Below are 15,929 nucleotides of genomic sequence, written 5' to 3'. Positions count from 1 at the left end.
GAAATAAATAATGAAATGAAGGAAATAAGACAGATGACTTTACAAAACAGACTTGCTTTAGATTACATGTTAGCCAGCAAAGGAGGAGTCTGTGCTTTAATTGGTAAAGAATGCTGTACTTACATCCCTGATAATTCAGAAAAAAATACAAGATTTGGCTGAACATATTCAAAAGGAAGCAGCCAAATTACACGAGCCAGACAATTGGAATTTAAGTTCATGGTTCAGGTCCCTTTTTGGCTCCTTAGGAGCCACCATTATTCACGGATTATTGATATTCTTTATTATTATCGTCCTGATATGTGTAATTTTCATGCTCGTACGTTGTTGTCTAAGCTACACATCTAAGCAAACCCAACCAGGGAATAGATTAATGTTCCTGCAAAAATCTGAACAAAATCAGCAGGAGGAAAATGGAAGAAAACACACCACAGAAACTAAAATAATGGTACTGAAAAGATGTGAGCAGATCGAAAGAAGATATAGAAGGATGCAAGGTGAAATAAAGAGGCTCATGGGAATAGAAATAGAATAAGATGAGACTTGTAAGTCTCAAAGAGGGGAAATGTGGAAGCAAAGAATGGCTGAGGCCTCAGGGGGGAGCAGAAATTCCTTAGATAAGAGGAAGATGACCATTAAAGCTGTCTTGAAGGACACAAGACAGATAGCCCCAAGGCGGGAAAAACTAGTTTAGGCAACCCTTTGTCTTGAATCTATAAAAAGGTTAATTGCCTTTGTTGTAAAGAGAGAGCCAGAGGGAATCTTTCCTTTAACGGAGGAATCTTTCTGTGGTGGTCCCTCTCCGATAGCTATCGAAATAAAGTTTCTGCCTGACCCGATTCCAAATTCTACAGCGTGTTTTTTCCACGACAGCCCCCATGCCCCAATCTCTCCTTTCCTCACTTTACTGGAGCACAAAGGTAGAGTGGAGATTGGGGTCCAGAGAGTCCAGCTCTGGCATCAGCAGTGGGCAGTAAGCAAGCATCTGCTGGGGAGGGTGCTGGCTCTCAGTGTGAGTCCGGGGCTCCCCGTGGGGGCACAGCAACAGCGCAAAACCCAGGGAGACCCTGGCAGCTGAACAAGTGTCAGGCTCTCTCCCCATTCACAGAGCACGGGGAAGGTTCAAAGGCATTTGAAATGTTTCAGTCATTACATCTGCTCCCTTGCCCCCCACCTCAAGTAAACTTAACTACAGTTGTAGCTGACAGCTCCATCCTTAGCTAATATAAGGTGGAGCTATTAGATGCCTGCAAACGGCAGTTTGTGTGGAATACTGAGTGCATTTTTTTCCTTTAGAAGGGTCAGTGTGTTTCTGAAACATTTGTTCCACAAAAATTACGATTATTTTGAATTGTCTACTTAGTTTGCAATGGGAACACACTCATATATTGGGAAATGTTTTTCTCAAGAACTTGCTTTTCTTGGCCGCTGTGCTTCCAGGTGTGCATTGGGGTGATGGTGACGTGTGTTCAATACAATGGTGATAAGGACCATATCCGTACCAATATAGGAAAAGAAATATAGTTGGGTGGCAGAACCGGTAGAAATACTCTGAGGAGCTTAGTGGAAAAACATTTTCTGTATGCCTAGAGAGGTGCGCATGTGTGCATGCCAGTTTCTGTTGTTTTCACAAATTCCTTAATATGATACAATCTCTACATCAAATACCTAAATGATTCCCAGAGGAAGCAAAGGGACATGCACTGATGAGGGGATTCCTCCTATCTGATGTTGGCTTGCAGATATGAAAAGTCATGAAGAAGACCAGGAAGATACATGCTCACACTGAAGCATTGAAATGAGGAGGCCTTCTTCTTCATAGTGAGCCAAATACAAATGTAAAAGGAGCACGAGGAAGAGTATGAACCTGGTGGGTATGTAGTAAAACCCCAAGGCTTTTTTTTATTATTATTTGAAAATACATTCCCTCCCCTTCCCCTAACCATTTCTGACTTTCTCTCTGCCCTCTCTATCCCTTATCAGTGATTACAAATAGTACTAGGTAAGCTAAGCTAAATTGTTGTGTGCTATTATTGTAATAAGCCCCTTTTTATATTGTAAAGAGTGTTGTTATGTTTGTATTGATTTTTACTGCTTTATATTGTATTATATTGTACTCTGTCATTTGTGCATTGATTTTTATTGTTTCATATTAACATTGTAAGATTTAGGCCTGCAATGTGGGTTGGCATGAGTGATGTCAAGTATCCATTTTGTGTCAGGTTCCCATCTTGTTCCCATCTTGTCCCCATGCTCTGTTGTGTAAGCTTTTGTAACCTATGACTTATACCTACCCCTCCTATGTAAACTGGTTCCTGAACGAATGGGGATGACTGAGGGTGCTTGACACATAATGGCAGTAAGTCTAAAAATAGCTCCCTCTGAATGATCAAAAAATCAGCTCGATGACCCAGCCATCACACTGCATTGACCCTCCCTGGCTCAAGATTTGGAAGACAAAGACTGCTGCAGAAATCAGTCAGCCAACAATTGCAGACACCTGAAACTGCATGTCCTTACCTAAGAGTACACATGCTCAGTACACCAGGGGATAACTCTTGCTTGGGCATGCCCCTGCCACTAGGGTCATAGGAAGTCTGCCCTTATAAAAGCAGGCAGTGAAGACATACCCAGTGGGACGCCCTCTTCATGTGGACTGGGCACCATGCCACACCACGTATCCACCCAGAGGCCCTGCCAACAACCCCTTCTGGACAACACCTTGCTGGAGAAGACCCCGACTGGTCATCGAGGATCAACTCACAGCCTAGGATAGGTAGCTATCACCCACCTGCCTTCCCCAAGCAAAGGACTTGAACTCTGCTTCTCCACCCAGAGGGAACCCTTAACCCTTCCTGTGACGGTCTCTCTACGATAGCTATCGAAATAAAGTTTGTACCTGACCTGATTCCAAAGTCTACAGTGTGTTTTTTCCATGACAAGAGTTAAAGTGCCCCATGCAGTAAGAGATGTCATTGTCAGCAGTCCCTTGGTTCAGGGATGATCTCTGCCATGACTCACTGATGGGTCTTGAGGTGAGTTAAGAATCAAATCCTTGAGCCATCGGCAGCAGTTACAGGTCTTTCCTCAGGGGAAAGTAGGCTGTGGGCAGTGATTCATCTGCTTGTCCTTTCTCTGTTCTCGCTACTTTGCTTTGAGGGCAATATGCTTCACCTTGCAATGGACGGCCATTGGTTGACCCTGTGTCAATCACTGGAGTCAGCTGGTAGCTAGCTCTTCCTAGGTCTTCAAGTTAGCATACATTTTCTAGATATATTCCTTCAATATGCCCTGGCAGCATTTCCTCTGGCCACTGTGAGATCTCAGGCCAAGCCTAGACTGGGAGCTGAGCAGTTGTTTTGGGAGTCAAGAGTCAGGCATCCCCACACAATGTCTGGTCCAGTGAAGCCAGTGCTTGAGGATGACTGACTCCAGGCTGGTAACATTGGCTTCAGCCCGGATGCTGGCGTTTGTGTGACAATCTTCCCATTTTGTGTGGAGGATCTTCATAGGACATATGTAGTGATACCTGTACAGGCTGTTGAGATGACAATGGTAAGTCATTTACATTTCACACTGGTAGAGGAGAGTGGGGTTGATCATTGCATTGTAGATCTGGATCTTGGTGTTTTTCCAGAGACCTTGAGGAATAAAGACACAAGGAAGCCATTTCCCCAATGAGGCACCTGTGCACTGGATCCTACACTAGTATGTATGTGGTTAGGAAGAGGTGGATCAGGGAAAGCGTGAGTCCCTCACTGAATGAGGGAGGCAACCTTGTGACAGAGGATGCAGACAAGGATGAAGTGCTCATTGCCTTTTTCATCTTAGTCTTTACAAGCAAGGTCAGCTCCCAGACTACTGCACAGGGTAGCACAATTGGGAGAGGTGGTGAGCATCCCTCAGTGATGAAAAAACAGGTTAGGGACTACATAGAAAAGCTGGATATATACAAGTCTGTGGGACCAGACGGGATGCACCCAAGGGTGCTGAGGGAGTTGGCTGATGAGACTGAAAGGCCACTGGCCATTACCTTTGAAAACTCATGGTGATCAGAAGTCCCAGATGATTGGGAAAGGGCAAACAGTGCCCATTTTTAAGAAAGGAAAGGAGGAGGATCTAGGGAACTACAGGCCAGTCAGCCTCACCCCAGTGCTTGGAAAAAATCATGGAGCAGATCCTCAAGGAATCCATTTCTAAGCACTTGGAGGAGAAGAAGGTGATTAGGAGCAGTCAGCATGGATTTGCCAGAGGCAAGTTACGCCTGACCAACCTGATTTCCTTCTATAATGAGGTGACTGGCTCTGTGGATGTGGGGAGAGCAGTGGCTGTGGTGTAACTTGATTTTAGCAAGGCTTTCAATATGGTCCCCCACAACATTCCTGCAGGGAAGCTAAGGAAGTACAGGTTGGCTGAATGAGACTGTATAAGGTGTATAGAAAACTGGCTGGAGCACTGGGCTCAGCGAGTAGTAATCAATGGCTTGATGTCTAGTTGACAGCCAGTATCAAGTAGGGTTCCCCAGGGGCTGGTCCGGGGGCTAGTTTTGTTCAATGTCTTCATCAATGACCTGGAAGATGGCATACAGTGCACCCTCAGCAAGTTTGCAGATGAAACCAAGCTGGGACAGGATTGTAGATGTACTGGAGGGTAGGGCTAGGATTCATAGTTTCATAGTGTTTCATAGTTTCATACTGCTTAGGGTCGGAAGGGACCTAAACAGATTCTCAGGTCCGACTCTCTGCCTCAGGCAGGAACGGGTGCCGCGGTCATACCGCCCCAGCCAAATCATAACACCAGCCAAATATCTGTTCAGCCTCCTCTTGAAGACTCCCAAGGTAGGAGAGAGTACCACCTCTGACTAACGCCGCATATCGGGGTAGCACCTCATTTTGGAGTCCATTGCAGAGCCTGGCATCTCTGACCAATGCTGCATAGAGGGGAAGGATCACCTCCCTGGACCTGGTTGTGATGCATCTGTAGATGCATGAGAAGGTGTGGTTAGCCTTACTGACCGCTTCCTTGCATTGGCAGCTCATGTTCGTTCTGGAGTCAACAATGACTCCAAGATCCCTTTCTGCCACTGTGTTGACAAGGAGGGTGTTTCCCAGCCTGTAGGTGTGTTGCTGGTTCCTTCTCCCTAGACGCAGCACCTTGCCCTTGTCTGTGTTGAATTCTATCCTATTCTCATGCGCCCACCTCTGCAGCCTGTCAAGATCTAGCTGGCTTCTGTCCCTCCCTTCCAGCGTGCACACCTCGCCCCACAAGTTGGTGTCATTAGCGAATATGGACAGTGTGCATTCCATGCCCACATCTAGATTGCTGATAAAAATGTTGAACAGTATAGGCCCCAGGACCGAGGCCTGGGGGACTCTACTGCCCACATCTCTCCAGGTCGAAAACGACCTGTCCACCACCACTCTCTGGATGTGACCATCTAGCCAATTTATCACCCATCTGACTGTGTGGGCATCAATGCCGCGGTCACCTAGTTTTTTTAAGAGAATGTGGTGGGAAACCATGTCAAAGGGCCACCCGCTTGGTGAGAGGGCAGCAGGACAGGCCCTACGAGGAGAGACTGAGGGACCTGAACCTGTTCGTCCTCAGCAAGGGGAGGCTGAAGGGGGACCTGGTGGCTGCCTACAAGCTCATCAGGGGGGATCAACAGCAAATAGGCAGAGCCCTATTCTCCCCAGGACCACCTTGGATGATGAGGAACAATGGTCATAACCTGATGGAAAATAGGTTTAGGTAAGAGATCAGAAGGCAATATTTTACAGTGAGGGTGGCCAAAATCTGGACCTCGCCCCTATCTTGGGCAAATTCAAGAAGAAGTTGGATGATCACCTGTCTGGGGTCTTGTGAACCCAGCATTCATTCCTGCCTGTGGCAGGGGGTCAGGCTAGATGATCTATTCAGGTCCCTCCTGACCCTAGCTACTGTGAAACTACTATGAAACTATGAAAGGCCTTCTTAAAGTCCAGAAAAACGACATCCATCCTGACACCCTCATCCAGGGACTTTGTGACCTGATCATAAAAAGAAACCACATTAGTCAGGCAGGACCTTCCCTCAATGAACCCATGTTGGTTGCCCCTGAGCATTACCTCCTCTGCTGGGCCCTTGCAGATGTGCTCCTTGATAATTTTCTCAAAGGTCTTCCCAAGGACTGAAGTAAGACTGACTGGCCTATAATTTCCTGGGTCCTCCTTCCTCCCCTTTTTGTAAATGGGGACCACATTGGACCTTTTCCAATCCTCTGGTACCTGGCCAGTGTCCCACAAGTGCTCATAGATGCATGCCAGGGGCCCTGCTATGACCCCTGCCAATTCCCTCAGCACCCTTGGGTGAAGAGCATCTGGACCTACTGATTTCAATACGTCCAGCCCCTCCAAAAGTTCTGTAACTAAGTTGTCCCTGACCCCATAGATTATGGTTGACCCCTTAGATATAAGTGACCCCATAGATTATGGTTTCTCTAGGACACTTTGGATAGGGGCAAACATGCCTCAGGCAAGAAGCTGGACTAGATGACCTCTGGAGGTCTCTTCCAGCTGTACTCCAGCACAGGACAGTGCAATTGCAACATCTAATGGAAAAGCCCTCAGGGACTGTCACTCATACTTTGCTGCAGGGATCCTCATTTTCTACCTCTACAAAGGCAGCGAGAAGAAGATCTGTTTCAGGTCAGTGTGAAAAGGGTGAAGAACTAATTTTCAGTAGAAGAGTGGAAGGAAAAGCTGTCATCCAGCTCCTGGACTCTGGCTCTAATTTGCTGTGGACAGTGGCCACTCCTCCAACTGCAACTGCGGGGCTGTGCCTGGGGTAGGCTGATCCTGATGCTCATAGGTAGACACCTCAAAGGGTCATCATAACGCTGCTCTGCTCTTCTGCTCCATGTCAAGCCACATGTCAAATTACGGATCAGGATTTTTCCCTTATATTAGAGTGGCAAGGACATCAGGAGGTATGTTTCTCTTCCTTGGATCCTCTGTGCATATATTCAATAACTTCTGTCTCCTTGCAGTATCAGTGCCCTCATGTCCCCTTCTTTTACTTGTGCCATTTTCTGTGGTGTTCCACTTTGGTCTGGTTCTTGTACTTGTTCTATATGAAAGTTTGCAATGGGTGATTGTTAGGAAACTTTGGAGAAAGGGGTGCTTGGAAATGCAGAGGACTAAACTGGATGGTCTTAGAGGCCCTTCCAGACCTCTGTTCCTAGGGGCTCCTACTTCCAGTCTATTGGAAATGTGGCTGCTTCTTTAAGAGCAGACTCTATTCTCACGTGATTGGATTTGGAATTTGTACAACTTCCTGTATGCCGATCCCTTCACTTCTCATCCAGGGAACACTCTGAGAGGAAATCGCATATATCCGTTAGGAAGAAAAAAAGGATTGTTTCATCCTGGAAGGAATGTTTCCAGTAAACCCTACAGCTAGTTTATAATTGCAATTAGTTGTGAAACTTAATATTTTCATTTTGTATTAATATTTTTGTCCATTTTAATAATGGGAGTTGGCTCTTCGAGGATTGGACACAGGACAAATTTGTAAGCAGGATCAGTCAGGTAGGTGAATTTCAGCTGCTTGACAAAAGTTTACCTGATTGTAGTGTTTTATTTACCCTCTGACAGACACCATTTTTGACAGTTAATTTAATAATACAAAGATTAGATGATCCTATGATAATTTGTTTCAGTCTTTATCCAAAGATTGCATTATTTGAATTTTCAAAATGAATTGTATTCAAATTCCATTTTGTTACTTATTGGTTGATCATAACAAACAACCAAAAAAGTATCCTAGAATTGAAGTTAGAAATAGATTTGTAACAAAAGAACTTCCTTTATTTGGAATAACGGAAGGAACCAATGGTTTCTCACTCTAGTGTCATGTACTTATTTTCCTCTTTTCATCTCTTTTAACTGCAGTTCTCAAGCTCTGACTGTCAAGCTAAATCATGTGATATGTATCTCTGAAAGTGGTAGAATAAATTGTATTTCCAGAATGAATCAAACTCCACATTTTACTATTTATGAACTCCATGAGAATCCAGAACATTTTAAAGTATTGATGTATAGGAAAAGACATATTTGCTGAACTGGCATCAGAGGGCATTTGTAGACAACACGAGATTTCCCATTTACACTGACACAATAAATGGGATGCCTTTACGTCCAAAAGAAAAATAGGGGGCATAAAGGTGTTGGGTTTTGTATCAATAGAGGACAGAGTAGCAGAAAACCAGAATGTCCTCTATGATGGCCACCCTACATTTGCCACGGGCCCCATACCCTCCTATGGTCGTCTCTGTGTGTGTGTTTAATATTTATGAGATAACATGGGAAAAGTTTCTGTCACACTGGGAAGCAAGGGTGAGATCTCCTTCCCTGCTAGGGAGTGTCTGTCTAAGCCACAAACCATCTGACTTGCACTCTTTCTTCTAGCCCCACATACCTAGTTGACTCTTTCCTCTGGCCCCACATATACCCGCTTCCTTGTTGCCTAGTGAGGGGAGCTTCAACACTGTGGGATCTAGTTCATTGCTAAGTTGTGACCTGACGGCTAGAGTATTTTTCTGGGATTAAGGGTCTGCAGTTCAACCCTACCTTTAGGAGACATGGAGCCTACAACTCAGGTCTCCCACTTCTTGAGTAAATGAGCTAAACACCAATCTATTGACTGTTACGCGGGGACTTAATTAAGCGCCTAATTAAATTAGGTTGCTCAATGGGCTGTACCTTATACTGTCTGCTCACACAAAGCGGGTGTTTCTTGGCCCTGAGACAATTAGTTGGTAAACCAGGGTATATCTATCACCACCCAATATACCAGGCAATTAGATGAAGTGGGGTTAACTACCACACACACTCAATTAGCACTAAAACGAATAACATGGTTTATTAATAACAAGAGCAACTAATAACATTTAACAAGTAATACTAACCACAACTAATCAACAAACATTAATCAATTAACTAAAACAGGGAGGAAGGCGTGGAATATATTAAAGAGGGGCAAGAGTAATTTTATTTATCTCTGCCGCCGTCTGATCGGTCACCAGACGTCCATCCTCCAGTACAGGTCGGTGGTGGCTTACCTCCCCCTCGGTGCCTTTCTAACAAGGGTACTTAATGGATAAAAGGACAGAAGAAGGAGAGGAGGGATGGAGGCGATAATTACTAATAAAGTAAAAGGGCCGCTCAGTGTCAAAGATACACACACCCAGGAAGGAAAAGTCTGGGGAGCCGACACTATTTACCTTGGTGTAGAAGCGGATCCGGAGGGGAGCAACCGCAAGGAGACCTTCAAGTCTCTCAAGTGTAAACAGTGCAGCCTCCGCGGAGCGCCCCTCTTCTCCTTCAGTCCATCTCTCCTTATGCTCTCACACCCCACTCAATCTCCCACATGGGCCTCAATCAATCTCACTTCCTTGGCCACACGACACACACGTGTCCTCAGACACACAGACCCAAAACCTCACAGCCACACACCCACCCTCAGACATGCGCCCTCGGTCCCACACAAAACCACACACAGCCCCCGGCACACACCAAGCTCCGCCCGCACACCCCCGTTATAGGCTATGTACACACATTACCTAGGCGGCTCTCCACTCGGCCCCAAAATCTTCACACGACACCTCTTTCAGGGGTCTTACATCATCTTTCATGACGCAGGGTCACTCACAGTTCACTTGGTGACCCGCTGTCCATTTGTGCTGTGGTACCATAGTGTCTTCATCCTTATACATAGCCCCAGGCCCTAAATTTGGCTGCAACAGAATAATGCAGGTAAAAGCTATTCTTCTCCTCCTCCTTCACCTCTACCCCTAGCAGACAGATAGGCAGTGATTCTGTTTTGCTGCAAAGTGAAGAAGAATCTGAAATTGTTCTTAAGTGCCAACAACTGTAGACGAGAGACACTGCCTATCTGAAAGGGGCAGAATAACAAAAGGAAAAAAGGAAGGTTTAATAGAGTCGGTTTGACACTGAGGAGCCGAGGATCAGATAGAGAGAAGCGGCAAAGACATATACTAACAAGTAAACTTTTTCTTGAATCCTAGATTTACAAAAGAATTAGGTCAGGTGAAAATTCCCTTGTAAAAGAGAAAAAAAGCCATCCAATTTCACTGGCATCTCTTCTCGGGGTAGCTCAGCCTCCCATTTTTAGCTCTTGTACCTAAGTGGTTAGACCAGTGGCATGGGAAGCTGGAGGTCTGGTTTCTAAAATATTAGTGTCCCCCCCCCCAAAATAGGTTGACTTCACCTTTAAGTACTTTAAATTGGAGCCAGGCTTGTTGTATCTTTGAGGGTTTTTTTTTTCCAGATATTTTGTGCATCTCTCGTGAATTATCTTTTATGCCAGTCTACCCCATGAAGGTGTAAAACCCACAGCTATATATGTTATTTCCTTGATCTCCCTTAGTTCCCACTTCAAATATAGATGCACTGTTTCACATCCAACACAGCCACCCTGACCACTTCCAACTGAAGCTTTTCCATAACACTTGGGTGATGCCACTTGGGCCTGTTGCCTTTTTACTTTATGAAGCCATCCAAAGCTTTTCCATTTGTGTGTCTGCACTTCTTGTCAGCCATCCTCCTTTAGGAGCTGTTACAAGTGACCACTCAAACTCTATGACAGCTCTCTCTCTCATGGCAGTTATTACTCCTTGTGTATAAAAAAATACTTGGAAGAGCAGGATTGTTAAAGGAAAAAAAAACTTAGAAGGACTCAGGAAAGTGGAAAAGCTGGAGATTCAATTCAAACACCCTTTAGCTGAAACCTAGCACCATTTGCAATTGTTTATATCACTTTCTAGCATAATATAGATCCAGGATGAACATGGAGCCCCAACCTGGACATATTGAATGCAAAGTGTCACCTACAAGAAATCATCTTCATCTTGAGTACACATAACCAGAATATGCTATATTCATTGTACTGGGACTGATCATTATCTTTTTCTCTGCTTTACCCACCAGGTTTATACTCTATCTCATGCTCCTTTTACTTCTGTATTTGACTCATTATGAAGAAGAAGGCCTCCTCATTTCAATGCTTCAGTGTGAGCATGTCTCTTCCTCGTGCGATCATTTTCTTCATGACTTTTCATATCTGCAAGCCAACATCTGGTAGGATGAATCCCCTCATCAATTCATGTCCCTTTGCTTCCTCTAGGAATCATTTAGTTATCTGATATAGAGTTTGTATCATATTAAGGAATTTGTGAAAACTGAACAGAAACTGGCACACACGCATGCAAACCTCTCTAGGCATATAGAAAATGTTTTTTTTCCACCAAGCTCCTCAGAGGTATACTACTTGTTCTTCCACCCAACTATATTTCTTTTTCTATATTGGTACGGATATGGTCCTTAACACCATTCTGTTGAACTCACGTCACCATCACCCCACTGCACACCTGGAAGCACAGCGGTCAAGAAAAGCAAGCTCTTGAGAAAAACATTTCCCAATATATCAATGTGTTCTCATTGCAAAGTAAGCAGACAATTCAAAATAATCATAATTTTTGTGGAGCAAATGTTTGAGAAAATTTCCAAAGAAAAACACTGACACTTTTAAATGAAAAAATGCATTCAGTATTGCACACAAACTGCCAGGTGCAGGCACTGAAAAGCTCCAGGTAATGTTAGCTAAGGGCGCAGGTGTCAGCTACAGCTGTCGTTAAGTTTACCTGTGTTGGCGGGGGAGGGGAGCAGACGTAATGCCTTTGAAGTCTCCCCGTGCTCTGTGAATGGGGTAGAGAGGCTGACACTTGTTCAGCTGCCAGGTTCTCCCTGGGTTTTGCGCTGTTGCTGTGTCCCCACGGGGAGCCCCAGACTCGCACTGAGAGCCAGCACCCTCCCCAGCAGATGCTTGCTTACTACCATGAGTCTGTGCAGCCTCCTGCAGCTGCTCGTGGCTGTGGAGAGAGGTGCCACAGGCGCTGCACAGATGTACTGCAGCAGAAAAGCCCATTACACTTGAAATATTTTGAAAGGTACTTGTGTCTGCACCATGATGCTTTCCACGGTAAAACTGTTTCAGCTGCTTGTATTTTTACCAGTTCTGGCTGATTTCCTCCAAGGTGGGTATCTGCCTCCTGGTGATTCATGTGGAAAATCTCCTTTTCCTTCTGCCCTTGAGTTATTGCTTCATACATTTCACAGCCCAATTTAAGGTCATTGGACCTGATCAGCCAGTTACTGCCATTGTGGGGCAGGAAACCGTGTTGCCTTGTCACTTGTCCCTCAACACGAGTGCGGAGAACATGGAAGTGAGGTGGTTTCAGTATGAGCCTCAGACTTTTGTGCACCTCTACCACAATGGGAAAGATCAGTACAGACAGCAGATGCCAGAATATCGCGGAAGGACAGAGCTGTTGAAAGATGGCCTCATGGACGGACATGTTTCCTTGAAGATCCTCAATACTAGACCGTCGGATGAGGGGCCATATCACTGCTCTGTTACAGACGGGATTTCTTATGCAGAAGCCATACTGGAACTGAGGGTAGCAGGTCAGTGACTGTATCTGTGCCATTTTAGTATGACCTACAGATTTTTCTTTCATAATATGACAACTAAAAAGTGGCCACTTAGATGACAAGTAGAAAGACAATGTTACCCATGGGTTACTGGTCATTCAGCAGCCTTCCTGCACCTGAGGCCAATAAAAGAAGGATGCACGTGGCCATGGGCACCTGTTGTGGAAGGAGACAGCTGGCTTTGGTCACCTCTAGCAGAGGAGAGGCAGAGGAAAGGCAGGCCTGGGACCCATGTCTCTTTCTTTCCAGGCAAGTGACCTGACCTCTCAACTATTGGGTCCTAAACACAGGACAAGCCTCCTTCTTCTCTGTCAAAATCTGCCAGCCAGAGAATTTTGGGGGACTATAATTTTTTGAGTTATTTATACACATTGTATGCACACTCATTGCCATGTAGTGGCTTGGCCAGAATGCAGCCTACTGAGCATGTGGAGTTGCTATGTGGATGTTTCTGCATCCACACCACACCACTGCTAACTCTTCAAATGAAGCACAAGTAGCAGAAATGGCTCTTACAAGTCTAGAAAAGTCTTTTGGCCATGTATAGTGACATGGGATTTGACTCTAGGATTTTGTTGCTAGACATAATAAGAACTGTCTAAGTGATGCAGACTCTCAAAATGAGAGATTCTTCTGCTCGTTTTACGTTCAGAGCCCAATCGAGGCGACTCTCCAGATCAGGCCCAAAACCAAGTTGACCATTTAGGTAGTATCATTTATGGACCATATTCCTAGGTGCCTGACTCTCCCTATCCTGTGGGAAGGGAGCTGTAGCACCTAGCTTGGGCTCTGGGCTCCATGGGCATTTTTACATGTGTTCCACGAGGTGTGGGGGTGGACACTTCAATTAGCAAGCTGCGCTAATTAAAAGCACCCATGTGTCACATGTATCAGTGTCCCTCCGGCTGAAAAATGGCAGCAGGGTGCTTTGAACTAAAGTTCATCAAATGGGCTTTCTTTCAAAACACCTCACTGTCATTTCTCAGGGTGCGGGATGCCGATTCATGTGACACTAGAGTCCGATGAAGTGCGTTAATGTCCGTGCGCCTGCAGTGTTGATTAATTGAGTCTGCTCCAACGCACCAGATTTCCAGCTCATCAGAGCCAGCTCCCTGCACATCGACAGGAGCCCCATGAGACGACAGGGGGAATAGCAGTTAGATACTGAAATAGCAATGTTCTTCGGTGCATAGCTTCACAATTGACAGTAGTCGATTCTCTTGAGTGCAAAGACTCTCAACCCCATGCCTTACAATTTACAAAACTGAATCATAACTTTTACAGAAATGCCCCTAATTTTCCTCTAGGCTTAGGCTCTGCTCCTCAAATTACTTTTGAGAATTACCAGGATGGAGGGATACGAATGGTTTGTCGATCAGCAGGGTGGTTCCCTGAGCCCGGAGTGCTGTGGAGAGACGAAAGTGGACAGAATTTAACAGCACTTTCTGGAACCAGATCCAAGAGGGAGGACGGCCTGTTTGAAACAGAAATCTCTATCATTATATACGAACATTCGCACCGGAACTTGTCCTGTTGGATCAGAAACAACTTACTCAATCAAATAAAGGAATCGGCAGTTTTTATATCAGGTTGGTTGCCATCCATAGCCCCTAATCACCCCCTTCAGAAGCAAGTGAAGTATTAACAGAAGTTATAGGGGGAAGATGGGTGGCTAATCCATATTTGGACTAATTTGATTACCTTGATTATAGTCTGGCTTTTTTGAATAATAATGAACAAATTGATTGCTAGTGTAACTCTCTGAAATCATTTCAGTCACATAGTCTGATAATTTTAATTATTTAGTCCTTCAAAAAGCACTTCATCAGACAAATCCTGTTGTTTCACTGATAAATTCATATTAAAACTGTAAGTAGGCATGTCTACATGAGATGATAAATACGCAGTAGATTAATTCTACTCCACATAACACATCCTGGTAAAACCCGGGCTTATGTGCAGACGAATTAGTCTACTGCACATTAGCATCACTAAAAGACTGTGTGTTGGCACTGCTGTTCACTAGCACTGGTTACTACACATGGAGTTACTACCTGGTATTTCAGGGCACTTTTACATGTGCTCCAGGGGTTATTCCGGGGCGGTGCTTCAAAGTGCCACCGAGTCTCTTGTGTCAGCACACTCATACCTGAAAAGAGTAGTAGGGCTGCTTGAATTAACGCTAAGTTGATTTAATTCAAGTACCCCCACCAACATTTTTAAGTGCAGGGACACTGATACAGACGACGCAGGAGGCTGCTGGAGTGTGGCAATCACCAGGCTCCAGCAGACTCAATTAATCTAGTCTGCTCCGACACACGGGATCCCAGCACATTGAAGAAGCCTCCACATTTGTGATTAGGCACCCACAGATACTAAATGTAATGCGCAGTAATTTCAGTGCATTCATGAATGTGCAGACGTGCTCAGTTAGAGGCATATTTGGGAATCAGCTTCTGGTTTTTGAGGAGAGCTGAAGAGATTCTGCTCTCATTCTGCCCTCAGGTAAAACCACTTGGAAAATAGTTGGAGAACAGTTATATGTTTCTGTGAAATGAATACACTTGATTTTTATCACCAGTTGCAGACTAATGGAAGTCCCAAGCATTTTGTTTTTCAGATCCCTTTTTCCCAAAGGTGAATCCCTGGATGGTGGCACTGTGTGTGATGCTAGTGGTTTTATTCGGCTTCATTCTCTTGACTGTATATCTCCTCAAGATAAAGCGTAAGTTTTCTAAGGGTGGTTATGATCTATTTAGTAAGGGAGCTTTCTTTTAATACTTTAATCTAACTTATATGGGAAATAATACCCATTAAGAAATGGTGAAACCAGCTTTACCATGTGCATAATACAAACCTTTCAGAGCCTTGTTGCTACCCTTGTTGCTAGCACATGCTGCAGCATCTCTATCCATGTGAAAGGGAAAACCTTTGTCCAGTGAAATAAAATGACAGTTATGCTTTCTTGTGGTCCTATGAAAAGTATCAGTGTATCAGAAACATAGGAGTGCAGTCATCAGGATCTAGACTGTGCAGATTTTCATATAGGGGATGTGCAGGGTTTCAATGTTCATATCAGGGTCGGTGTAATGACCAGGTTACCTCCGGCCCAGCACACATGGAGCTGGGGTCATGAGGAACTTTGTGATGCTCTGAAGCCAGCCCATATCCTTGAAAAGGAATCCTGCCCTAGGACCTCATAGCTCACTGTGTCTAGCTGGGATACCTGGTCTTTGTAGACCCGACTTCGTAGTCTTTGGATAGATTTTCTCTTGAGAGGGCTGGTGTTAAGTCCACCCACTGAGAGACTCAATCTGTGTTTTTCTTTCTGACTGTGTCTTATTTAGGTGACCTTCAACAGAAACTTGGTGAGTTTTT

At 44.8% G+C, this 15,929-nt stretch overlaps 1 protein-coding gene across 2 annotated transcripts in view; it reads left to right on the top strand.

The window, feature by feature from the left end:
• The first annotated feature begins 7,340 nt into the window (after positions 1-7,340).
• LOC102384903 (butyrophilin subfamily 1 member A1-like) overlaps positions 7,341-15,929 on the top strand; it is a 12,248-nt gene continuing 3,659 nt past the window's right edge. Inside the window, exons 1-6 of one of the 2 annotated variants that reach the window (XM_025194018.1) lie at positions 7,341-7,568; positions 10,989-11,138; positions 12,177-12,524; positions 13,859-14,140; positions 15,157-15,276; positions 15,899-15,919. In XM_025194018.1, the coding sequence (XP_025049803.1) occupies positions 11,036-11,138; positions 12,177-12,524; positions 13,859-14,140; positions 15,157-15,276; positions 15,899-15,919 (874 nt within the window). In that variant the 5' untranslated portion in view covers positions 7,341-7,568; positions 10,989-11,035. The remainder of the gene's footprint in view (positions 7,569-10,988; positions 11,139-12,176; positions 12,525-13,858; positions 14,141-15,156; positions 15,277-15,898; positions 15,920-15,929) is intronic. The other variant, XM_025194019.1, reaches the window with a different exon arrangement.

Source organism: Alligator sinensis, unplaced genomic scaffold (genome assembly GCF_000455745.1).
Source record: "Alligator sinensis unplaced genomic scaffold, ASM45574v1 scaffold1045_1, whole genome shotgun sequence".
In the NCBI taxonomy this organism is placed as follows: domain Eukaryota; kingdom Metazoa; phylum Chordata; order Crocodylia; family Alligatoridae; genus Alligator; species Alligator sinensis.
The sequence above is the reverse complement of the archived record's forward strand: the minus strand, read 5'-3'. Positions and strand labels throughout refer to the sequence as shown.